The sequence below is a fragment of the Tamandua tetradactyla genome, chromosome 17 (assembly GCF_023851605.1).
Source record: "Tamandua tetradactyla isolate mTamTet1 chromosome 17, mTamTet1.pri, whole genome shotgun sequence".
In the NCBI taxonomy this organism is placed as follows: domain Eukaryota; kingdom Metazoa; phylum Chordata; class Mammalia; order Pilosa; family Myrmecophagidae; genus Tamandua; species Tamandua tetradactyla.
The window spans coordinates 7,651,442-7,677,861 of NC_135343.1; the positions used below are offsets into that span (position 1 = coordinate 7,651,442).

Consider the following 26,420-nt stretch of genomic DNA (forward strand, 5'->3'; position numbering starts at 1 on the left):
ATTAATAAAATGTCAATATTACAGAATATTTAAGGAATGCAGTTTTACTACTTTCAGGTAGGTTTTAAGCTTGAACCAGGCTTAAGAATCATCATCCTGATGCTGGCAGTGAAGGGAACAGAAGTGAATAAGAATGGCTATGCCTGGCATGCTTAGAAAGTCTTTTTTTTTGGCTTTTATTTTAAAAGCTTGTTGTAACATCTTTTATACCTTTTAATACAACTTATTAAACTGAACATTTTCCAGCTAATATTAAAATGTTTGCATGTCATTAGTAGAGTCTGAATTAGTGATGTCTCAGTTAAAATGTTTTGTCTCTACTGATAAGGATACAGGCAAATTTAATAGCCTGTGAAAAATTAAAATGCACATTTTCCCCAAAACATGAAGTCCCATGGTCTACTCTGGACATTACCTCTGAAGTTGGATGGAGGAGATAGCTTCTTCTTTTGTGAATTTTTGGTCATTTTTCCACAAAGATTTATTAAGGACTTCCACCGCCCAGGCACAGTGCCCGGCACTGTGGATACATGATGGGCAGGTTGCAGTTCCTGCCCTCACGTGGTCTCCTGTCTTTGGATGACTGCAGTAAAGTGGGCTAAATGCTATAATGGATATAAGCTTAGTTAGCCATGGAGATATAGTAGACGGACGCCCCCTGGGTGGGGTAGGGGTGGCATGGGGCTGTGACTTGATGAATGTATCAGCTAGTAAGGGAAAAGGCAGAGGGAATAGCAGAGGCAGAGCCTCAGAGGCTGGCAAACAGGCTGGTCCTGGCTGACATGTGGAGTGTGCTGAGAGGAGTGATGGGTAGGAATAGGTCTGGAGAGCTATGCTAGAGCCTAAGCACGAAGAACCTGTATCCTTTACTGAGGATCTGGGCACCCTGGGGCACCAGGGAAGGTGTTTCGAATGGATAATTTGATGGTCTCATGGTTTAGAGACTCTCTTTGGATTGATTGGCAGAAGTTTATAGGCAGGGAGACCAGCAAGGAGCCTGCTGCCATGATTACTCCAGTCAGGAGATGGGGATGGCTTGAACTAAAGAGGCACCAACAGTGGAGCTTGAGTGAAGAGGGCTGGCTGGCTGTTCTCAAGGAGACGAGTGGGAAGATCACGGGGGGGTGGTTGGTGGTGTCAGGATAGTTGGTCCTAGGTATTTTGCTGGGCACACTCATGGTGATGCATAGAAGTGTCGTGCGGGGAATGATGCAAGTTTGCTGGAAGAGAAAACGAGTTTGATTTTGGCCCTGTTGAGTTTGAGGGGCTTGTGGGCCATCGAGTGGGTTTGCACAACAGTTGGCTAGATATACAAGTCTGGAGTCTATTGTACATAATCGCATGGTCCCCCGTACGGTACCAGGTGACAACAGGCACAGCTTAGAAAGGGAAAGAGACTATGTTGAACATTAACTTCATTTGGGCTTTAGGTATTTTAGAAAGCTAGGGAAAAATTGAATTTTTTTATCACATTAACTAAAATTCCTTATTATTTTGTGACTTAGCTTTGTGAATAAGGCAATGAAGATGTTTTCCTTACAGTGTTGGGCAAGTTCTTAATCTGACCCCCCTCTGAGTGTGTGCAGGTGAAGCTTTATGTAATTAATAGAATACATTATTAGATCTCACTTTAATATGTGGCCCTATAGCTGGCCAATACCTGTTGTAGGTGATGCTGTGTTGGTGTGGCTGTGGATTTTGAGGGGTTTTTTCTTGTGATAAAATTAATACATGCTCACTGTAGAAATTTCAGAAAGTACAGAAAGTTCCAGAGAGAGTGGGGGAAAAATCCACAATATATATAAACTGAGTTTATTTTTATTAGAAAAGTGGTAGGTTTACAGAAAAATCATTCATGGAGAGTTCCCATATATCACCCTATTAGAAACACCGTGCATTGGTGTAGTACATTTGTTACAGTTGATGAAAGAACACTGTTATAATTGTACTATTAGCTGTAGTCCATGGTTTACATTATGTTTACAACCCAATTGTAATATATTGTCAAAATTTTTTAGCCTTTTCCTATACAATTCCATGTAGCTGTATCGTATTGTGCAAACAGTTTAGTGTTTTTTTAATTAAACCTAGCAGTGTGGGTAGACTTTTGTGAGTGGATCTGGTAGCAGGGTACTTTTCATGTGGAGAACAGATTCACATAAGCAGAAGTGAAGTTGGCTTAGGATCTGTTGAATAGTCTACTTTGGATGTCACATAGATAGATTTTAGGGGAAATTTAAGTGGAATTTAAACTAAAGATGTGTATTGGGACAAATTATGGAGATTTTTAAAACTTTGGGTTGTGACGTTTGTCCCCAATTCTGTTAAAAATCGTCATCCCACCCAGCCCTCCAACCCTTTGCTAATTTTCCGCCCGTAGCTGTGCGTGATCACGGACTGATATAGGAAGGCAAATCCATTTGTGTGAAAGGGGATGAGGGTGGGGACAGGTGATTGCCCATGTATAGTAGGTTTTAGAAATTTTCTGGAATAGTAATTCTTTTTTCACTTTTATCTCTCTTCCATTTCTACATTTTCCCAGGAGAATATGAAAGTGCTACTCAGAATTGTTTGTTTCATAGCTCTACTGATTGCTTGTTACAAGGCTGGTAAGTTAAACATTTCCTTGTATTCATGTCTGCTAAAAAATCTATTATTTAGAAGATGTGAGGTAACATATCTAACACAGTCATTTTTATTACCTGCTAGTATTGAATTCCATGACACAGAGCCTCATAGTGAGAGCTGTACTGCCAGTTCCTTTCAGCATCTTCAACTCGCATTCTCTCATTTTAAAGATTAGGAAACTGAGGACCCGTAGTTTCAGATCAAGAGATAAAATCTAGTTCTCCAAAAATGTCTCTTTCTGCTTTTTTGCCAGTTGAAGAGCATGAATATGGGAAATTCTGGCTTTTGTTTAGAAAAGGTATTAAAAGTATTTTTATGAACACGCAATTGGAAATTTTCAAGCAACCGCTCTTTGTTTTCTTTTTTTATTCCTTCTTTCTTTTCCCCTCTTCCTACCTTATTACAAATTTATTGAGCCCTTAACCATATGCTGGGCAGTTGGTGCTGAGGATACAGTAAAAATACCTGCCTGCATGGAGTTTACATTCTTGTAGGAGAGAGAGATAACACGTTAGTAAATATATATAATGTAATATAGTGAAAAGAGTAGGGAGAAAATAAAGGGAAGAAGGCATAAAGTTTTGGGATTGAATTAGGCCAAAGGCTAAATTTTTAATAGTATGGCCAGAAAAGGCCCCACTAGTTGACATTTGAGTTAAACCAGGAGAAGAAGGGAGCTATACAAATATCGTTTGGGGCTGAGGAAACGATCCACACAGCATGTGCAAAGAGACTGTGCACTGTGGCCAAAGACTGTATGGCGTGTTTGCATCAGAGTGAAAGGCGGGGCAGGTGATAGGAGATGAGGTCACTTGGGTAATGGAGGGATAGTAGAGGATTGACTGTGGAGTGCCCTAAAGATCTCTGTGATGTTCTTGGCTTGCTTGAGTGAGGTGGGAAGACTGCAGGGTTCTCTGCTCAAAATTAGTGATGACCTGGTTTATATTTTAATAGGCTCATTCAAGTTCCTGTTGAGAATAAATTACAGGAAGATAAAGGCAGAAACACAGAGGCCAGTTATGAGGCTGTTACAATAACTCAGGCAAGGGTAGCTTGTTGCAGGCAAGAAACGATAGAGGCTTGTATGGGGGTGGCAAGAAGAAGTGAAAAGCAGCCAAATTTTGGATATATTTTGAAGATAGAGACAACAATATTTAAAGATGGATTGGATGTTGGTGTGTGAAGGAAAGAGAATAACCGTAGGTGGTTGAAGGATTTTTGCCTGACGGGATGGGGGACGATAAGGAGTCAGATTGGATGTATTAAGTGTATCTGTCCATTAGACATCTTAGGTGGTGATGTTGACTAAGCAGTCTGGAGTCTGAGGTTCTGTCTGGAGATATAAAATTGGAGACATCAGAGAGTGGTTGGTATTAGGGCCATGAGACTAGGGTCTCCTGGGGAGTAAGTATGGTTGGGAAAGAAAAGAACTTCAAGGATGAACCTGCAATCTTGTAAGGACTGGTGGTCAGACTTATCACTGACCAGAGAACCAGTGAAAGCCTGGCCTGAAATGTAAGAGACCCAGAAAAGTCTTGAAAGCCAAGTGAAGAAGTACTAAGGATGAGAGAGTGGTAACATGAGTCAAAGCAAATCATCAAGTAAGATGATGACTGAGAGTTTATTTGATTTAGCAATTTAAAAGTAATGGGTGGCCTTTATCAGAGCAATTTTGGTTGACTGGTGGGGCATAACCCAGATAGCTAGGAGAGTATATTTAGCAGAGAACTTACTTAAGTTTATTATTTTTATCACCACTGTTATTGTTGCTCCTGCTACACATAGCTAAGGTTGGTTATAACTCTGCGTAGTGTTCACCTTCTACTTGTGCCTGACCTTAAGGTCATCCAGGTGTGAGACGCTTGTGCCTTCTCTGGTCTTTCCTAGGCATGTGCATAGCCCTGCTCATATGTGTAGGCTTCATGGTACCTCAGGAATATGTCAGAGTTTTTCAAAGCCCCCTGTGGACACTGAGTTTCTCAGATCTTCCTTTTACATTTTTGGCTAGGCTCTTGTTTTCCACAACTGTAGATCTGGCATCACTTCTTCCATAACCATTTGATAGAATATACTGGTGAGGCCATCTAGGCCTGACATTTTCTTTGTGGGAAGGTAATTCACATTCAGTTTCTTTAAAAGGCATAGGGCTCCTTCGGGGAATGGTGAGAGTGGGGAGAAATTCAACTTCCCCAAGTTGAATTCTTGATATTCTCACAAGCAGTGTGGACAACCAAAGCTATAGGCTGAGCCCCCAGTCTTGGGGTTTGTTCATATGAAACTTAACCCCACAAAGGATAAGTCAAGTCTACTTAAAATTTAGGCCTAAGAGTCACCCCCAAGAGAGCCTCTTTTGTTGCTCAGATGTGGCCTCTCTCTCCAGCCAACATGACGAGCAGTCTCACCACCCTCCCCCTCTCTGCGTGGGACATGACTCCCAGGGGTGTGGACCTTCCTGGCAACATGGGACAGAGATCCTGGAATGAGCTGAGACTCAGCATCAAGGGACTGAAAAAAACCCTAGAATGAGCTGAGAATTAACATCAAGGGATTGAGAAAACCTTCTCGACCAAAGGGGGAAGAGTGAAATGAGACTAAGTATCAATGGCTGAGAGATTCCAAACAGAGTCGAGAGGTTATCCTGGAGGTTATTCTTACGCATTAAGTAGATATCACCTTGTTGTTCAAGATGTAGTGGAGAGGCTGGAGGGAATTGCCTGAAAATGTAGTGCTGTGTTTCAGTAGCCATGTTTCTTGATGATGATTGAACAATGATATAGCTTTCACAATGAGACTCTGTGAATGCGAAAACCTTATGTCTGATGCTCCTTTTAGCTACTATATCAACAGAAGAGTAGAACATGTGGAATAAAAATAAATAATAGGGGGAACAAATGTTAAAATAAATTTAGTTTGAAATGACAGTGGTAAATGAAAAAAACAAAACAAACAAAAAAAGGCATAGGGCTATTTGGATTATCTGTTTCTTCTTGAGTGAGCTGTAATAGTTTGTGTCTTTCATGGAATTTGCCCATTTCATCTAAGTTGTTGAGTTTATTTGCATTAAGTTGTTGATAATTTTCCCTTATTATCTTTGTTAATGAGAGATATCACCTTTATTTTTACCTGACCAGTCTGACTAGAGATTTATCAATTTTATTGTGTTTCTCTGTTGTTTTCTGTTTCATTCATTTCTACTCTAACCTATATTATTTACTATCCTCTTTGCATGTAATTTGTTCTTCTCTTAAGATGGAAGCTAAAGCCATTGATTTGAGATCTTCTTTTCTTATATAGGCATTCAGAATTTCCTTTTATATACTACTTCAATTGCATTCCACAAGTTTTTATATACTGTTTTCCTCACCATTCAGATCAAAATACTTTCTAATCCTCCTTTTGATATTTTCCTTGCCTTATAGGTTATTCAAAAATGTTGTTTAATATATGGGGATTTCTTAGCTATCATTCTGTTATTGATTTCTAATTTAATTCCATTTTCACCAGAGGATATACTTTGTTTAATTTGAATCCTTTTAAGTCTTGGGTTGTGGGCAGGAGTATGGTATATTTTGGTAAGCATTTTGCATGCATTTAAAATGAATGTGTTTTCTGTCATCATTTTATGAAATGTTTCATAAATATGAATTTTGTCTAGAATTTCTATTTAGGTTGATTATCAATGTTTAGAAATGGATAGTGGTAATCGCAGCACATTATTGTGAATATAATTACAGCACTGCATAATGTTTGTGAATGTGGTTGAAAGGGGAAGTTTTGGGTTGCATATATTACTAGAAGGAAAGTTAGAAGACAAAACATGGTACTGTATTACACAGTGAAACCTATTGTAGACAATGGACTGTGGTTAATAGTATAAAATAAGAATGTTCTTTCGTGAATTATAACAAAGGAATAACACTGTAACCAGGTGCTAATAATAGGGTGGTATATGGGGAAAATACACCTAATGTAAACTATGGACTGTAGCTATATTACTGTTCTATTACTGTAGTTAACAGTAATATTTTAATATTCTTTTATCAATTATAACAAAAGTACCACACTTTTGTTGCAAAGTGTCAATAATAGGGGGTTATAGGAGTATGTTGTATTTGTTAAATGACTTTTCTGTAAACCTACAACTTTTCTAATTAAAAAAAAATGCAATAATTTAAAAAAACACTATGCTAAGTGAAAAGAAACCAGACACAAAGTACTACATATTGTATGATTCCATTTATATAACATGTAAATATAAATACATTTATAGAGATTATAGGAATTAGATTAGTGGTCATGTAGAGCTGGGGAAGGATAGAGGGATTGAGAGTGACTGCTAAGGGTGTTGGGTTTTTCTTTTTAGAGTCATGAAAATATTCTAAAATTGATTTTGGTGATGAAGGCACAACCCTTTGATTATATTAAAAGCCATTGATTGTGCGCTTCGGACGGGTTGTATGGTATGTGAATATATATCAATAAAACTGCTTTAAAAATCGATTACAGGATATGCCCACTTCTTCCCTCTTGAACTTTGTCCTATTGTTTTTATACATTTTATTTCTTTCTGGGTTATAAACCTCATAATACTTTGTTGTTATTTTTGCTTTAAACATTCAGTTATCTTTTCAAGAAATTTAAATAATAAGATAAAATATTCTATAATTACCCACAGAGTTACCATTTCTGAATTCATACCCATTCTAAATATGAAATAGACCATATTTCATCTGATACTTTATTTCTTATTTCTTAAGGACTTCCTTACATATTTCTACTAGTAGTAAACTCTTGCAGCCTTTGTATATGTGAAAAAGTCTTTTTTTTTTGAAAGACATTTTCACTGGATACATAATCGTAATTTGACATTTATTTTCTTTCAGTGCTTTAAAGATATCATTCAACTCTCTTGAGGGTTGTATTGTTTCTGACAGGAAGGAACATCATTTTGCCTTTGTTACTTTGTAAGAGATGCATTTTTTTTCCTTACTACTTATAAGATTTTTTTAAATCCCTGGTTTTAAATAATTTGTTGTATGTTTGATGTAATCTTTATGTTTCTTGTGCTTGGCATTCATTGTTATTTTGGGATCTCACAATATATAATTTTCATTAAATTTTGAAAAATTTCAGCTAGTATTTCTTGAACTTTTTTCCTGTTTCCCCCTACCTCTCTTCTTTTTCGGAGATTCATATTAGATGTATTAATGTTGTCCCACAGCTAATATGCTCTGTTCATTTTGTTCTGTTTTTCTCTCTGGTTTTAATGTTTGGTAGTGTCTAATACTGTGTCTTCAAGTTCACTAATCTTTTTTTCTGCAATTTTGAATCTACTGTAAACCCCATACAATGTATTTTTAAACTCAGATACTTTAGTTTTTATCTCTAGAAGTTTGATTTTGAGTCTTTTTTTTGACATCTCTTTCATGTTTCTATTTAACATGTTTAACCTTTCCTCTAGCATTTGGAATAAATGGAACGCAATAGTAATAGCTTTTCATCTTCTTGTCTATTAATTCTATAATCTGTGTCATTTCTGGGCCAGTTTTGATTGGTTGATTTTTTCTCCTTGGTCGCTTGTATTTTCTTGCTTCTTTGCATGCCTGCTAATTTTTTATCGGATGCTAGAAATGATACAATTTACTGTGTTATATGCTGGTTGTTTTTGTATTCCTAAAAATATTCATGAGCTTTGTTCTGCCACGTGGTTGTTTTTTAGAAATTGTTTCATCCTTTCAGTTCTTATTTTAAGATTTATTAGAGGATCAGACCCAAGTTTAGTCTAGGCCTAATTTCTTCCAACAACTGAGGCAAAACCCTTCTGTGTACTCGACCTGATTTTTTGTCATGAGGGAGGTTTTCCTTTCTGCTGTCAGAACTGCAGCCATCGCCAGCATTGCATGGGCTGCAGGTACTGTGTACTGCATACATTGCATGGGCTGCAGGTGCTGTCACCTCTGATCCTTTTGGGTGGTTATCACCCTGTCCTTGGGTCGTTTTCTTCCGTGCTTATACGGCTCAGTACTCTGCTGAAGACTCAAGGAGGAATCTCTGTAGATTTCCAAAGCGCTCTTCTTTGCATTTCTTACCTCTTTGGTGGACTACTTATTCTACCCAGATTCCCTATCTTGCTAACAAAGAACGTTGTGCTTTGCCTGTGTTTCCTCGTTGTTGTATCATAGCCCAGAATTCCAGGCAGTATGTTGAGAAAATTGTACGGTTTTCCTCCTTTATTCCCTGTCTAGCTAAGATCTCTAACCCTTGTTCCCTGATTTCTTGGACATCCTTACTTCATATACTTTGTCCTTTTTTTTTTTTTAATCTTTTTTTTTTTTTTAGGTGACAGGGGAAATCCCTGTTATACTGACTTTTACCAAAGTGAAATCTCTCCTACATTATCACCATTTTTTATGTGAGTAAAGGCAGAGTGAGAAAGGTTAAATTGCCCAAGGGCCCACAGGTAATAAGTGATGCAGCTGGACTTGAATATAAATTTTTCAGATTCCAAAGAGACTATTCTTAATTATGAGGCTATAATGCCACCATGTATAATATTAATTTATCTATTTTAATTGATGTATTTTATATATGGATATTAGTTTAAGAAACACTGACAACATTTTTATGGAAATTTCTCCTCCTTTCTCCTGTTTAAAGATAAATGCAAGGAACATGAAGAAAAAGTAATTTCAGTTTTCTCTGCAAATGAAATTGACGTTCGTCCATGTCTTCCTAATGCAAATAAAGACAAATTCACTATAACTTGGTATAAAAAAGATGGCAAGACGCTTATTTCTATGAAACAAGACACCAGGATTCATCAGCACAATAATAAAATTTGGTTTGTTCCTGCTAAAGTGAAGGATTCAGGACATTACTATTGTGTGGTCAGGTAAGGAAGGGAATTGCTATGTTATAAGCATGCATTCCAGCTGCCTGGAATGACAAAAATGAATATCTTTTAATAGTGTTTATTTCAACCTGTTTTATTTCAGAAATTCAACTTATTGTCTCAGAATTAAAATAACTGCAAAAGTTGTGGAGAATGAGCCTAATCTGTGTTATAGTGCACAAGCTACATTTCCACAGAAGCTACCTGTTGCAGAAGATGGAAGAATTGTGTGCCCTTTTATGAATTTTTTTAAGAATGAAAATAATGAGTTCCCCCCAATACAGTGGTATAAGGTAATTTTAATTTAAATATGGTATTTTATTTTCTAGAAAATAAAATAGTTTTCTGTAATTAACAGTAGGATGAATCTGCAAAACACCCTTTCATTATGCCTGTTTTTTTCTTTTTGAGTCGTGAAATGTACAAGGAAATTTTAAGAAATTAAAAGAGTGAATACATTTCATTTGAAGTTTAAAATCTTGTTTTAATTTAGTATAAGATACAATTGACTTCACTTCCTGATGCCTGCCTATGCAAAAAACAAAAAGATACAATTGAGAAAAGTGATACTAGAAATAAAAGACATTTAGAGAGAAGGGTAATAATAAATTTTAGGTTTTTAGAGATAAATATTTGCTTGTGGCTTATTAAAGTGGTTCCCCCAAAATTTAGTGGTTTCGAAAGTGGGTGTTCTCCTTGGAACACACCATAACGTTTTGGTGCGTAGTCTGCTGAAGTTTAAATGGAGAATCATCTAGTAAAGGTTAAGAAATACAAAATAAATAGAAGCAGTGAAGAAAGGAAGTGCAGTATTGCTAAGAAACTATAGTATTAATGTTCTTTCCTCAAATATGTTTTTCTTGCAAAATAAATTTGCACTCACTTGCCTTCATAACACAGGGGTCATAGGCATAAAATTGCCAATGACTATAATCAACTTTTACCAAAAAAAAAGAAAAGAAATACAATTATTAAACATGTTGCATGCAAGAAACCTTTCTAGTCCCTTTATTTTGCTAATATGAAATAATGGAGTTCTTTTTGCTGGTAGCCTGGAGAAAGTTAGTTATTGTTTTTCAACTATTGTTCCTGCTCCCTTTGTCTAGGATTGCAAACCTTTACTTGGCAATATAAACTTTATTGGAGTAGAAAATAAACTTGTCCTGAGGAATGTGTCTGAAGAGTCCAAAGGATACTATACTTGTCGTGCATCCTACACACACTTGGGAAAGCAGTATCATGTTACCCGGGTAATTGAACTTACTACTATTGGTGAGTCATTGCTCCAACCCCAAGAGTTTAGGTCTGGGAAGGCCCAGACACCATGATTCCGATAGTACCTTTATTTTCCCTGGAGGAACTAAATCTAAGAGAAGCTCAATTGTATCCTGAAGGTTTTGTGGCTTTTATTTAGTTGCTAGGTAAATATTATATAAATATATTTATATAATTTGGTTTTTTATATTATACATAAAATATATTACATACTTTATTACAATATATTACTAGTTACTATGTAAATATTTTTCATTTTTGCTTTAGATGTATTGCTAATTAAACAGAAGCATTATGAACTGCCTTTTCCAGCGGAGCTGGGGGCTTGTTCTTCCAGAGAGCTTTGAGGCTGGCTGGTGTATGGAAACAGTTCTGGGAGCTTTGCTTGGGGAATCTGAGCATGGGGTAATGGGCATCATTGGCCTGATAGAGTGAATGCTGATGTTTAGCTCCTGTGAGCTCTGTGACTGTGGTGCATTCCTTAACTTCTCTGATCCTGTTTCCTCATCTCTGAGATGATATGACCTCATACAGCTGTTAAGATCATGTGCTGGGAATAAAGCAGGTGCTCAATAAATAGGTGTCTGGTAGTTGTTCTTGTTAATCATCCTGAGGCTTTCAATGATCTATGAACCATTAACCATTTCCATGCTAAAGGCTATTTTGAAACTAGGCAGAAACAACAAAATAAAAGTGGGCTGTGATAAATTACCTGGGAATGGGCAGAACATTTAATCTTTCTGTAAATATCAGTACTTTATAAGTTTTAGATATTATAAGCTTTATTTTCAAAAAAGGTCCTTGTTATAATAAACCTTACAGTGGTCTTTGTTATTATGCTGAGACAACAGGCATAAATTGGAACTGTCCCAGAAAAATCAGATTATGTGATCACTCTAGATGTAGCTCCATTTCCCAATGCTATAATAATTTATCTTTTTTCAAAGGTTAATTTGATTGAATAAAACTTAATCCCCTGCCTTGGTCCCAGAAGCATCAGGAATCCTCATTATTAGTGAACTTTGTATCGCAGCATCTCCTGGTGTTTTTAGCAGCCTCTTTCTGGTTATGTATAGCTCTGGCTTGTCTTTCTTGTGATACAACAACCAGACCTGTAGACAGAACTCGAGAGAGAACTGAGCACTGGGAAAGCACAAAGTAAATAGTTTAGAATGTTATTTTTATATTTTAATTTTTAATACACTTCTTACTGGAGAAAAGGACATGCATATACAGTAGGTGTATACATCTATATGTAGCCATATACACGTACATAAAACAAAATTGGGAAATTGATTTACAACCTTGTAACCTGCTGTTTTAACTTAATATGAAGTGAACTTTCTCCATTTTTTAAAATACTCAACACGATAAAGTGATTCAGTCTATTACATGATAAAGATAGACAAGGGTTCAATTAATCCGCTATGATTTGCCTTTTAGATTATTTCCAATTTATCTCAATTTTAAATAATGCTATAATGAATATCTTTATAAATAAATCCTGGAAAATAGCTCTGATTTTTTCCCTTGAGAATAAATTCTTAGAAGCAGAGCTGCAGGGTCAATGTGTATGTACATTTAAAAAGATTTTCACATGTGCTAAGTTGCCTTCCAGAAAGGTCTTACTAGTTTGTTCTCCTGCCAGCAGTTTCTGAGAATGCCAAAGGCTTTTTTGTCTGTTTGTTTCTGTTTTTATTGTTTTAACATTTTTTTATTGTGAAATATAACATATACACAAAAAAGCAATAAATTTCCAAGTACATTTTAACAAGTAATTATAGAACAGATTTTAAAGTTTGGTATGAGTTACAGTTTTTCATTTTTTTCTTCTAGCAGCTCCAAGACATTGGAGACCAAAAAAAGTATCAATATAATGATTCAGCAGCCATATTCATTTAAGTCCTATCTTCTCTGTTACACTCCTCTTCCTCTCTTTTTTCTTTTTTGTGAAAAAAAATAACATATATACTAAAATGCAATAAATTTCAAAGCACATTGCAATGATTAATCATAGAACAGATTCCAGAGTTTGATATGGGTTACAATTCCACAATTTTAGATTTTTACTTCTAGGCGCTCTAAGTACTGGAGACTAAAAGAAATATCAATATAATGATTCAACAGTCATACTCATTTGTTAAACCCTACCTTCTCTGTATAAGTCCACCTTTACCTTTGATCTTTCTCACACTTTTTAGGGCTATGCCCATTCTAACTTTTGCATACTGGAAGGAGCTGTTGATAGTATGGGATAGGGGGATGGAACTAATTAATGTTCTGGAGAGGCTGGCCCCTCTGCATTTCAGGACTTATCTGGTCTAGGGAGCCATCTGGAGGTTGTAGGTTTCTGGAAAGTTACCCTAGTGCATGAAACCTTTGCAGAGTCTTATATAATGCCCTAGGTGTTCTTTAGGATTGGCAGGAATGGTTTTGGTTGGAGTTTGACAAACTATGATAGGTAGCAAGGTCAAACTGAAGCTTGCATAAGAGTGACCTCTAGAGTAGCATCTCAACTCTATTTGTACTCTCTCAGCCACTGATACTTTATTAGTTACACTTCTTTTTCCCCTTTTGGTCAAGATGGCATTGTTGATCCCATGGTGCCAGAGCCAGGCTCATCCCTGGGAGTCATCTCACATGCCACCAGGAAGACTTTCACCCCTGGATGTCATGTCCCACGTAGTGAGGGAGGGCAATGATTTCACTAGCAGAATTAGGCTTAGAGAGAAAGAGGCCACATCTGAGCAACAAAAGAGGTCCTCTGAAAGTAGCTCATGCATAGCAAGGTGGGCTAAGCTTCTCCACTACGTATATAAGCTTCACAAGAGCAAGCCTTAAGATCAAGGGCTTGGCCTATTAATTGGGGTGTCCCTAATGTTTGGCACAGTATCAGGGGTTTCTCCACTGATAAAGTTTAATAGTTCTGTGTTTTTTCTCCATCCCTCAAGGGACTTTGCCAATACTTTTTGATTATCTAATTAATATAGTCTGGGATTTATCCAGGCATTACATTAAGCTATACAAGATCAAAGACCCTCATTCTTATTCTGAGATCCCTGTGTTTGGATTGTTTAAATGATCCATCCAGACAGGTTGAGTTAGATTATGTGCTACAGAAGCCTGTGGCTTTTGCTATTGGATGGTTGCTAAAATTGTTGAATACAAGCAGGTCTCTTACTGGCTAGCCCTTCTGATGGAGAAGGGCTGGCGGAAGGACAGAGCCTTTCCACCACTGCCTGCTTTTCCTGATTAGCTTGAAGAGAGGCACTTGTCTGGAGACCAGGGCCTTGGCCTGTGTCTTGGACAAAACCCTGATGTGTATGTTTTTCTGTAGCAGCAAGCTGCCATGGGTTCTCCTTTGCAGCAGGTGTTTATAGTTTGCTGTGGCCTCTGCAGTGGCTTCCTTCCTTCACCTCTTTCCTCCTGTCTCCTGTCATTTGTGCTTTGGGAACTTAGGAGACTGTCTGGCCAGATGCTGTTCAGTATATTTTGCTAAGTGTTATCATTATTTGTGATTTTTATTTATAAGAGGCTGAGAAGTTCCTTGGATTTTTTTCTTTCAGAGGAAAACAAGTCCGTTAGGCCTGTGATTGTGAGACCAGTTAATGAGACAATGGAAGTGGAATTGGGTAAGTGGTCTCCCAAAAAACGATGTATTGAAATCGTTATTTTGAACTCAGGATTAAGATAAAATGTACCTTTATACGCATAACCTAAGTTATTTCCTGAATAGATCTATAATTAGAAGTTAAGTGGCACAAAAAACAAAAAAATAACAAAAATTAAAGAAAATAAAAACTAAAAGCAAAGTGGCACAAACTACATCTTAAAATGTTTCTTTGGATTTTTAGCCTCTTATTGAAAAAATCTGCCCATGTGTGATTTGCCTGCGCCTGCTCCCCTCTGGACAGTTACTCCCCGTGAAAACACCAGCTAAAAGGGCAAAGCTTAGAAGGCCTGGGAACAAGAAATGTAATTTATCTGACAGGCACAGGATGGATCTTTTTTATGACCAGTGCTAAGCTATTAGGCAGATAAGTAAGGCCACAGGCCAAAAAGATGATAGTTATTCTAGAAAAATACTTTTTCCAAGTTAGTAAAATATTTTATTATATTATAAGAATAAAGAAAAATTTTTTTACAAACTTCCAGAACTGTGCTGTTCAACACAGTTGCCACAAGACACATGTGGCTACATGTAAGTTTAAATTAATTCAATTAAAAAAATCCTTTCCTCAGTTACACTAGCCATATGTCAAGAGCTTACTATCTGCACGTGACCAGTGGCGGCACAGATGGAGAACATTTCCATCGTGGCGGAAAGTCCTACTGGAAATCACTGGTCCAGACATAAAAACAAATTCTTGCATCTGAGGATCAAAAATCAGGCTTGCCTTGCAATTTTTCTCTTTAATAGTAACTGTGAAGACAGTGAACAATTGCACAGAGATTTGAAGGTAAAAGTTTGTGACCTAAGAATTCTATACTTGGCCAAATTGTTATTCACAGTGGAAAGTAATGGGCATTCTCATGCATAAACAAAGATGTCAAAACTCAAAATCGAATATGGTCAACAGAATCCAAAATAGTGTTTCCTAACCTTTTAGATATTTTTTTCATTTCTGCTCCCCTTTTGGAGCCTTTTTAGACATTTTTTTCTTTAATCGTCTACTCTTCCCAGATTTTTTTTTATTTCATATATGTCTTTATTTTATTACTCCTCTATCCATACACTAGATAAAGGGGGTGTCAGTCACAAGGTTTTTACAATCACATAGTCACAAGATGAAAGCTATATAATTATATAATCATTATCAAAGATAAAGGCTACTGAACTACAATTCAGCAATTTCAGGTAATTCCTTCTAGCTATTCTAATACATTAGAAACTAGAAATAAATATTTATATAATGAGTCAGTGGTCATAATCATTTGTTAAATCCTAACTTCTCAATTACTCCCCCTCCCTCTCATTTGATCGTTCTCTCAATCTTCACGGATATCTGGGCAATGGCCATTCTGACTTCTTCATAGTGAAGAGGGATATCTCCCTAATGGGGTAGAGGAATGAAACTGGTTGATGTTCTTGGGGAGACTGATACCTCTGGGTTTCAGGGCTCATCTGTCATAGGAGCCATGGTAAAACTTTTGCCATAGGTAAAACTTTTATCATCTTAGATAGAGCTCAGAGTATTCTTTAGGGTTTTCAGGAATACCGTTGGTTGGGGCTTGGCATACTGTGGCAATTTACAATATCTGGTTGAAGCTTGCATAAAAGTAACCTCCAGAATGACCTCTCAACTCTATTTGAAATCTCTTAGCCACTGAAACTTTGTTTCACTTCTGTTTTCCCTCCTCCCAAGATTTTTAATATCACCAGTATACTACATATCTGTTGATGCACTATTGTAATAAACTAAGATTTTTTACCTTTTCCAAAAACCACTGTTTACCCGTTGACATAGTCCCCACTGATAATATGTGCCTTAGAGGTATATAATTTAGAGCTCTAAAGCCTAGGATGCACTGATCCCTAAATCCAAAAATATCTCCATATTAGGAAATGATTATTTTAATATTGGACAGTAGCTCAGAGGCACCCACCACCCTGTTATATATTTATCCTGAATGGTGTCAAATAGGCTTTTGATAAAATTTAATACCAATTACTAAGAAAATATGTTAAAAAAAAGGTATGGGGGTAATCTCTTTAATTTAATAAATAACATCAGTCTGAAACAATCGCCAACACTGTGTGGTGAAACAAACACTAGACTTCTTCTCACTGAAGTCATGGTCAGGCAGAGGTGCCCCCTTATTAGTTAACATGCTCTAAAAGTGCCCATCAAGGTAATAAAAGTGAAAAGAACCAAAGTCTACTTACTGTTAGGGAGAAAACAACTTTTTTAGTCTTTATAGATCACATTATCAACCTAGAAATCCCAAGTGTATTCCTAGGATAACTTTTATTAAATTAAATTATAATACATTTAAATTTACTAATTGGCAATTAATGTTCTAAAATATGAGACTTGTCTAGCAATAGCTGGGAAACATAATGTGAAAAATAGATCACATTTGAAACAGTAAATGTCTTAGAAATGTCTATAAGATATCTTAGAAAAAATTTTTTTAAATATGAGGGGTTTATAAGGGAGTAAAAAATAAAATCACCAACAAACCCTGAAGTATAAAACTTTTTTTCTTAGAGATTTAAAGCATGAATTTTCAGATGGGGTAGGGGTGATGGACAATATCGTTTCCAAGGGGGAGAAAATTGGTTATTGCAGGCTGAAAAAAATCTGTGTTAACAGACACAAAGAAATTTCATAAACCAAAATAAAATGAAAGCAACAAATTCTGAAAATTTTCAAATATTTGTCATGTATGACAAAGGGTTAATATCCTCGATGAATGAAGGTCTTCTACACGTGAGTGAGGTTAGGGTGAGGATGAATTAAATAATTCAACTTTATTATCTCTCTTTTGTACAGAATGGACATTCCTTCAACCAAAAATGGACAGTAGGTTGACAGGCAATTCTTAAAAGAAAGATGAATGAATATAAAGTTTATAAATAGTATGCTAGTTAACCACAAATTCAGTGAATGCAGATGAAAATTTAAATGTAATTTTGTCATCTCTCAATTGGTAATGGCTACCCCAAAATACTTTTTCTCTGGATGGTTTGGAGAAAATGTCACTTGTATGCACTGTTCATGAGAGTGTAGACTGCTACTGCCCAGCTTAGAAGAGGACTGACTTTTAAAATATGTTCTTTAACTACATTTAATCAATTCTATTTCCAGATTTTTATTCAAAGTAACATTTCAAGATATGCAAACATTCATATATAGGGATGCTTGTTGGAATAGTAATCACCATACTGAAAAGTTAGAAATAAATTGTGTCCAGCAACAGGAAAATAGCTAATCATAGTATATCCATATTTTGGAATAATAAGCATCCACTAAAGAGCTGTTTTGGAAATCTAGTCACGTGGGCCTAAATTCCTAAAGTACAGTAATGTCAAAATAGCAGATATAACCAGACAGCATTTAAAATGACATGTGTGCACGGAGAAGCTGTGGAGTGAGGTATAGAATGTCACTAGCTTTAAGTGTGATTTTCCTTTTTCTTTGTATTTTACTGTAATTAAAAATTCCTATTCAGTAGCCATTTATTAATCTAGATAGGTAGAGCAGAATAAAAATCAGTTAATCCTGTGATTAAAAATACCCTGTTTTGCAGGTTCCCAGGCACAGCTGATCTGCAATGTCACTGGCCTGGTGAGTGACGCTGTCTACTGGAAATGGAACGGGTCAGACATTGATGAGGACGACCCGTTGCTGGTGGAAGACTTTAAAACGTGCGTATGCCAAGAGCCGATTGTGCTGTGGAGAAATTTTGATACTGAATTCCATGTCTTGCTTTATATAACCTTGATATATTTAATCTAATAGCAAGGGTTAGTTGGCTGTTGATTGGTCCTAAATTTTTCTGCCCATTTCCAGTCTTGCTAAGCTAAATAGAATTTATAAAATTGTGTACATCAAAGGTAAAATTCCATGTCATTGTGGTACAAATTTCAGACCAGCTGGAAGACTTTCTCTTAAATTCTCTTAAATTCCAGTTAAACAATTATCCTGAGTTACTTTTTATGTCATTCCTTTTCCCTTTTTTAAATTGTTCAGAAAGAGTCATTAAATGGATGGGGAATCAGGGATTCCACTGTGCAAAAGATTCATGGCTTCCTATTACCTCCCTGTAGGATGAACTCCACATTCCTTAGCATCATCTGCCAAGCCCTTGGTCGTTTTCCCCAGTCTCCTCTGGTTTAATGTATTCTTCTCTGGGCTCCATGAAGACCAGAGTGCATATTCCGTATTATTCTTCTTGGAAGCTGATCATTTTAATTTGAAATCTCCACTAGTGAGTCTGTTGCCGACAGTGGTCTCGGGCCTGTAAAATCTCAGATCAGTATTGCCAAAGCCTGGTTTTTATGCCTGTGATTAGAGTTGGTGATTACGTCTGCTACAATTTCTAATACAAATAAGGAGATACACCAGTATACGCATCGTATATGTAGTTGATGCAATTTACTTCAACAACTTTATTATCTCTCTTTTGTACAGAATGGACATTCCTTCAACCAAAAAATGGAAATCAATAATCTTAATGCTTAATATTTCAGAAGTAGAAAGTAGGTTTTATCTATATCCGTTTACCTGTTTAGCCATGAATATAGCTGGTGAAAATGCAGCATATATCCAATTAATACATCCAGGTAAACAACAAACTATTTGAAATGCAGTTTTTGTTTTACTGTGTAAGATTTCATGACCTTGAGATTTGCAATGCTGTTTCCTCTGCCAGGAACACTCTTCACTTCCTCTTAACCTGAGTGACTTCTAGTCCTCTTTCACTTCTCGGCTGAACTATTTCTTCTATGAAGTTTTTCTGCTCTGATACCCATACTTAAACTAGCACACTGCCCAAATAGAAGATTTTTTATTAATGTTCTCTTCCCAGCCTCTATCATACTTAGTTTTCCTTAGGACTATACATTCTGTAATAGTACAGAGCCTTTCTCTTACTAATAATTCTATCTCTAGAGCTAGTAGCAACTTAGGTCTGACACATTGTAGGGACCTGTTTTAGTTTCCTGGCTGCTAAATCGAATACTATGCTATAGGTTGGATTTTTTTTTTTGCATGGGCAGGCACTGGGAATCGAACCCAGATCTCAGGCATGGCAGGTGAGAACTCTGCCTGCTGTGCCACCATGGCCCACCCTATAGGTTGGTTTTAAACAATGGGAGTTCATTGGCTCACAGTTTTGAGGCTAGAAGTCCAAAATTAAGTTGTCATCAGGGCAGTGTACTCTCCCTGAAGACTGTGGAGTTCTGTGGCAGGCTGCTGGCTGTCCTTGTCCTTGGCTTTTCTGTCAGATGGCAGTGTACCTGGTGGCACCTTCTGCCTTCTCTGGATTCCATTGACTTCTGGCTTCTCCTGTGGCTTTCTCTCTGTATCTGAATTTCATTCTGTTTATAAATGGTTCCAATATTAGGTTTAAGAAGCATCCTGATTTAGGATTCTTCTTAGTCCTAAAATTCAGTTAAGGTGGGCCACCTTAACTACAGTAACCTCATCAATAGGTCCTAATTATAATGGATTCACACCCACAGGAATGGACTAAGTTTAAGGACATGTTTTTCTGGGGTGCATGGCCCTAAGCTATCACAGTACCTAATAAATGTTTTTAGGTAAATGGCTACATGAATGATTTAATGGATGCATAAGAGAAGCCTAAGTATGCATCTTCTAAAAAAGGTGTCAGAAATTATATTGGCAAGTGAAACACAATATTGAAAGCATCTGTGAAACATTTGAAGGTAATTTGAAGTTGAATTAACAATAGGGTGTTTATGAATGCAATAAAATCTAAAAGAATCTACAAATTATTAGAACTGGTGAGTGAATTTATCAAGATTACTGGAGTCAATATTGTATATATGTATAAAGTGTTTGTATGTATATTTGTATATCTACAATACGAACTAAAATTATTATTGAAATAAATTAGAGAAGACCTAGATAGATAGAGGGTATGTATAATATTAATAGACCGGAAGACACAATTATTATATAGGTATCAGTTGTTCCCATATTAATCTATAAATTCAAAATAATTCCAATCAGAATTTCAGCAGCATTTTTAGAGGCGTGTGTTTGTATGTGTGTGTGTTGTGGACACACGTGTAAATTGACAATTTTATTCTAAAAGTCATGGAAATGCAAAAGTTATCTTGAATTTGAACAATAAATTGGAAGAATTTATACAACCACAATAGCCTGATTTTGCACAAAGCTACAGGACTATAAATGTTCGCTATCAGTTGGGTCAATTGGGTATCCATGCAGAAGATGGTGTATCTGGATTTCTACTTCATTCCAGAATCAGTTCCAGATGGTTTAAGGACCTAAATTATAAATGTAAAATAATGAAGCTTTTAAGCTTATGCATGCATAGTTCTTGATCTTTAGACAGCGTTTTATTCTTTCATCTTTTTCTCCTGTTCTCCTGCCTTTCCCCCTCTGCCCCTCCTCCTCTGTAACGACTGGGTGGATGCTTTGAGAGAGAGGTCAGAATAGAGGGGAAATGTGAGACATTCCTTATCACTTCCCTCAGTCTTTCCTTTCCCACAGGCTTCACCTTTCTCTCCAGGATTCTCCTACCTTAGGACATTTTTGTAGACTTTTAAGTGTATTTGACTTTTACTTATTCATTATGATGTGCTCTATCCTATGGTGTTCTGAATTTTTCTTTTGTTATTGTGTATTATCCTATTGAAGTGGAAACTTAATGTACCTTAATTTTGTATAGTATCCATGATTGATTGCTTTACACATTAGTATCTGAATGAGTTAATACTGTCTGAACATGGACCAAACCCAAATATAGTTTCTCTAATATGAAAATATTTAATTTTCTGTGCTCAAACTTTAAATTACTTTTTGTTTCAGTATTTTTTCTCTCTCTTTTCAGCTGCACGTGATTTCCAGAAGCACATGATTGGTTTATTTGTCATGTTTACGGTAGTAATTACATGCTCCGTTTTCATCTATAAAATCTTCAAGGTTGACATTGTGCTTTGGTACAGGGATTTCTGCTATGATTCTCTCTCCAGAAAAGGTATAATTTTGCATTTTAGACAATATTTTCTTGTTGGAGAGAGGGGATAGTTAAGAGATGTAGAATATGAATAAAATGGATTTTACTTAAGTATTAAAATGAACTACAGCATATAAAAATAGTAATTATTCTCATACATAATTATATATTTAGTAACTAGTGTAAAATTGTGCTTTTGAAATTATGCAAATAGTGATTCATCAAGTATTTTGCTCATCTAAATCTGGTAAAACTTTTGAAAACTTAGGCTGAATATCATTGCTTTCCAAGTTACTGCTTTAGTGTTTATATTGGTGTGATAAACAAATATTTAGGACATATGTTCATAAATCCAGTTATTCAGAAGTCATTTGGGGACCTGTTGTTGCTAGACAGGACATAGATTGCCCCATAATTTGCCTTAAAATGAAATAAATGACTAGATTTTCAAGTATGAGGGAAGCTCTCTTTTTCTTTTGTTTAAACCTTTCAAAAAACTAATACCAAAATAATATATAAAAGGAAGAAAAATTAGAATTTGAGGCTGAGCTATTTGGGGAAGGAGATAAGAATTGTTCCATACTGAGATGGCCATCAACTACAGTATAAGAGCAACTTTGTAGTTAAAATAATAAATAGAAACCTCTTTAGGTATTACCACTTCATTCATACCATGATAGAAAACATTAATATTTACATCTGAACTGCATGTTTGTGATATTGACTTGACCAAATATTTAATTCTTCCTTTTCCTTCTAAGTACACTGCATTTTCCCTTTAGTTCCAGATGGAAAGACCTACGATGCCTATATACTCTATCCTAAGATCTTTGGGGGAGAGTCTGCCTCCAACTCAGATGTGTTTGTGTTTGAAGTCTTACCTGAGGTCTTGGAAAGACAGTGTGGATATAAGCTGTTCATTCTTGGAAGGGACGATTATGCTGGGGAAGGTATGTATGGGAAAAGAGGTAAATGGTTTATTGTTATAAAACTAATTTTTAATCACTGAAGTTGGGTTACGCTGTTCTGGAAGACTGTGTGGCATAGGTACACATATCGATGGTTTTAAGAACCTCTTCAGTGTGTATGATGTTAGTTTTCACATTAATTAATGCAAAGTTTTCACTTTTCTCTTAGATTGCTGGCATAATAATTACCTATTCAATATTTAATTTTGAAAAACTTGACAACTAGCTATACCCAATAGTCACTTTCCAATTCGTAAAATAGTAGTCATATAGAGAAAGTAAATTAACAAGAAGATTCAAAAATTTCTTCGGAATATTTTTCTGAGTCGCAAATGAACTGTTTCACTTTTGTGGATGACTTTTTGAGCTGGTCTATAAAAGTGGAAGCCCCTTAAATGTTAAATAAGGCAGGAGAAAAGACCAGTAGGGGACAAAGAGTTGAAGTGGGAAGAAGTTCTGCGTGGGGTTTTGGTCCTGGAAAGAATGATGACAAGTTGAAATTTGATTTTACTTTGTATTTCATGTTTTTTGCAGACATCGTTCTGGTCACTGATGAAAACGTTAAAAAAAGCAGAACTCTGATGATCATTTTAGTCAGAGAAATGTTGGGATTCAGCAGTCTGGGGAGTTCATCTGAAGAGCAAATAGCTATATATAATGCTCTCGTTCAAGATGGAATTAAAGTTGTCCTACTCGAGCTGGAGAAAATCCAAGACTATGAGAAAATGCCAGAGTCCATTAAATTCATTAAGCAGAAACACGGGGCCATACGATGGTCGGGAAACTTTACAGGGGAATTGCAGTCTGCAAAGACAAGGTTCTGGAAAAATGTCAGGTACCACATGCCAGCTCAGCGGCAACCCATTTCCTCTAAGCACAAATTGCTGTCTGCAGCCACCGGGCCAAACTCTAAGGAGAGACTGCAAGGAGAAGTACACCTGCCTCTTGGGTAGCATGGAAAAGCTTGGGTAAAGAGTCCCTAGGGTGACTTCTGTCTTAAGGCCTTCCGGGCCATGCTGCTACTCCTGCTGACTTGTATAGTCATAAAATGCCCATGTATAGTCCTTTATCCCAGAGGTCCCCTGGAGAAGGGAGTAGGATGTGGTGACAATAGCAGGCCAGGGCAAATCAGATCACAGGGTTTGCGAAGGCCTCTCAAAAAGGCTACGGATACCTCCTCTTAATGTTTGAACTGTGAGAAAAGGCACTGGGACAGCAGACTGGAGAAAAGAACGTGCAGCACAGGTCTGCCGTGGAGAGCTGGTTTTAGGTTGACCACGGCCAAGGCCCTGCCCTGACCACCCTGGCCAGCCTGCCGCGGACCTGCTGCTGGAGGAGAGCTGGGCTTCACGGAGAAGGGAAAAGTGATTCTTGGAGAACTTCCCATTTGCCAGCAGTTTCCAGAAATCCAACTTACTTTTATAGACTTTTACAATTGTCATTTCAATAAGCAAAGGGATTTTTCAGGATTACAAGGTTTTGAAATAACCTTTGCTTTCTGAAGGAGAGAGAAAATTTTTAAAGCAACAGTAACAGAACATTGTTTCTCCTCTTTGTTCTTTCCTCACTGGAATGACCATTCTCTTCTTCCTTAATGTTCTGCATTTTCCTTGGCGCATTACCTCTCTGAAAGGACAGCTCTCAGTTCCCGGCAAGGCCCCTCCCTGCTCAGATCTCAAGCTCAAAGTCTCCCCTGGCCTGTCCACGCCCCTCCCCAACCTGGCTGCACCCTGTGTTCACCGCCGCCTTCTCCGTCTGGCCGGGTAGATTCCCAGGTCAGCCTCCTACCTCTTTGACCCCGCCCTGAACCCCTTTGCCACCACGCTGCCACTCCATCCTGGGCCCTCTCCCATTTTCTCGGCTGACCAGAATTGAACAGAAATTCTCTTTTCCCCAAGAGGCTACTTTACAGTGCTCTGTCCTGCCTCTCAGCCCACAGCACTTGCTATTGGTTGTCACTTCTTATCCTGTGTTCTCTCTCCAGCTGGCAGCTTTGCATGTTGCCCTCTTTGTCCCTTGGTGCCTTCCATAGTAATTTGCACATAAATTATTTATGCAGTGCTTTATTGTTTAGCAAATGTTCTTAGATTATTGTATTTAATTTTCACACTCATTCTAATTTTATGGAGAATAACTGACCTGGTTTTTTAAAAATTACACTCTTAGTCCTATTGGGACCCACGGCTTGAACCTCCGTGTCTGGCTCGCAGCCCCCCTCTCTGAATACTTGAGTTCAGAACAGTGAGCGAGTCCCCACCTAGCCCAGCGCTGCCGTGACAGCGGCCAGGCTGGTGGCTCAGTCTCGGAGCGCTTGTATATAAGAAACCAGCTTCCTAATTTTGAATGTTTGAATTTTCAAAAATTATGTTTAGCTTTTATGAAAAACTTTTCTACTTTTGTAAGTTCTTTCCCTAAAGGTAAAGATTTCTTATTAAAGTAAATATGAAAGTAATTTGGGGTCTCTCATAAAGAAAAATATAGTTTTAAAAAATTTTAGGATAGTCCTCAGTATCGTTTGAGAGACCCTGGGAAACCCCAGAGCCAAATTTATATGCTAATGAATGCATTACATGAAGAACCAATCTTCTGGGTTTTTATATTTTTAATATATAACATTGTAGGTGAACACAGATTTTCTATTTGGAAGAATCTGGCTTTTTCCCCAGGGTAGTGAGAGCTAGATAAAAACACACAGTGTTGAATGTTTTGACTCTCCCCTTTCTATCTGTCGTCTCCCTGATCTGATTTGAGTACTAGTGGTGTTTGGAAAAGCCAGTTTATAGGGAGTACTTTTTCATTTGGCAACACACACGGACCACAGCTCAAGTCCAGCCGGGCAGTGTCACATCCCACAAGTTGCCCATTAAATGCTTTAGAAGTAGAATTCTGCAGATGCTTGTGGTGTATCACCTGTAACAAGAGTTGCATGTGGAATACCAAGGAAGCCAATTCTGAAGTTTATCATTAGAGGCAGAATTGGTCCGGAAGTGAGGTGGTGGGATCACACCAAGAATTCTATTTAACATGGAATCTGGAATTCAGGGAGGGACAAAATTCCCCCATAAGTGAGGGTGGAGGAGAATCCCAAACAGGAAAGTGAAATGACACTCCCCATCTCAGGGAGGATTGCAGAGGAAGAAACAACATTCCTAATTCATGGGAATTTCCTTTGACTTATTGTTTTTCCCAAAACCTCTTGTAAGCTCTTCCTTTCATTTTAATTAGATTTTATTGCATTTTTCTGATGATACATTTTTTCAAAGTTAACTTAAGTGTTTAAAAAAAAGTCTGCAAATACAACAAAGTATTTAATTTCCACATGTTAAAACTGGCTTGGCAGAGTTGATTCTTTCCCCTCTCTTGCTTTTATTTAATTTTATTTGCAATAAATAGGAAAGGTTTGAGCCATTTTTTTATAAATTATGTTTGCACTGGTTAATGATGAAGGTTTTTTTTTAACTTGTTTGTACAATACTGCAGCAGATGGCAAATATTTTTATATCTAAAAACACCAGATTCTCATACAGCATGCATCATGGATCAATGTACTGCACTTGTTTTCTAATAAAATTGTCAAAACCTAGTATCGGCTATTTGAAATCTACTTCTTTGCCCTCCTTTCTCCACAGCTTTCATGCACACTTCGACTCTACTTGGTGTTAGTATATGCTTCTGCAGAGAGCATTTCTGTTGGAGTTCAGAGGCCGTTAGCCAATGACATGTAACTCTCTTCTTGTAGCCTCAACTGAGCTCCATCTTTGTTTCCTTGCGTCTAAAAATGGATTAAAATGTGACTCATTATTATTAACCCATTACCTCTGCAAAAAATCCTAAGGGCAACATTTGTGTGGACTTTTACATTTTACAAAAGACTTCCATTTATTTTCTCCTTTGATCCAGGAAGTGAACAAAATTGGCAAATTAGGTGTCCAAAATGCATGCCTTTCGACTCTAATTATCAGAGAGCCGTCAAGCCCAGC

At 36.9% G+C, this 26,420-nt stretch overlaps 1 protein-coding gene across 13 annotated transcripts in view; it reads left to right on the forward strand.

The window, feature by feature from the left end:
* IL1R1 (interleukin 1 receptor type 1) overlaps nt 1–26,023 on the forward strand; it is a 66,267-nt gene extending 40,244 nt beyond the window's left edge. For 6 of the 13 annotated variants that reach the window (XM_077133965.1, XM_077133964.1, XM_077133968.1 and 3 more), the window contains exons 3-12: nt 2,543–2,609; nt 9,286–9,520; nt 9,624–9,813; nt 10,627–10,792; nt 14,362–14,427; nt 18,050–18,167; nt 18,934–19,085; nt 21,347–21,493; nt 22,255–22,422; nt 22,975–26,023. In XM_077133965.1, the coding sequence (XP_076990080.1) occupies nt 2,549–2,609; nt 9,286–9,520; nt 9,624–9,813; nt 10,627–10,792; nt 14,362–14,427; nt 18,050–18,167; nt 18,934–19,085; nt 21,347–21,493; nt 22,255–22,422; nt 22,975–23,393 (1,722 nt within the window). In that variant the 5' untranslated portion in view covers nt 2,543–2,548 and the 3' untranslated portion in view covers nt 23,394–26,023. Of the gene's footprint in view, nt 1–2,542; nt 2,610–9,285; nt 9,521–9,623; nt 9,814–10,626; nt 10,793–14,361; nt 14,428–18,049; nt 18,168–18,933; nt 19,086–21,346; nt 21,494–22,254; nt 22,423–22,974 lie in introns of those variants that run through there. The other 7 variants (XM_077133971.1, XM_077133970.1, XM_077133972.1 and 4 more) reach the window with 5 other exon arrangements.
* The last annotated feature ends 397 nt before the right edge of the window (nt 26,024–26,420 follow it).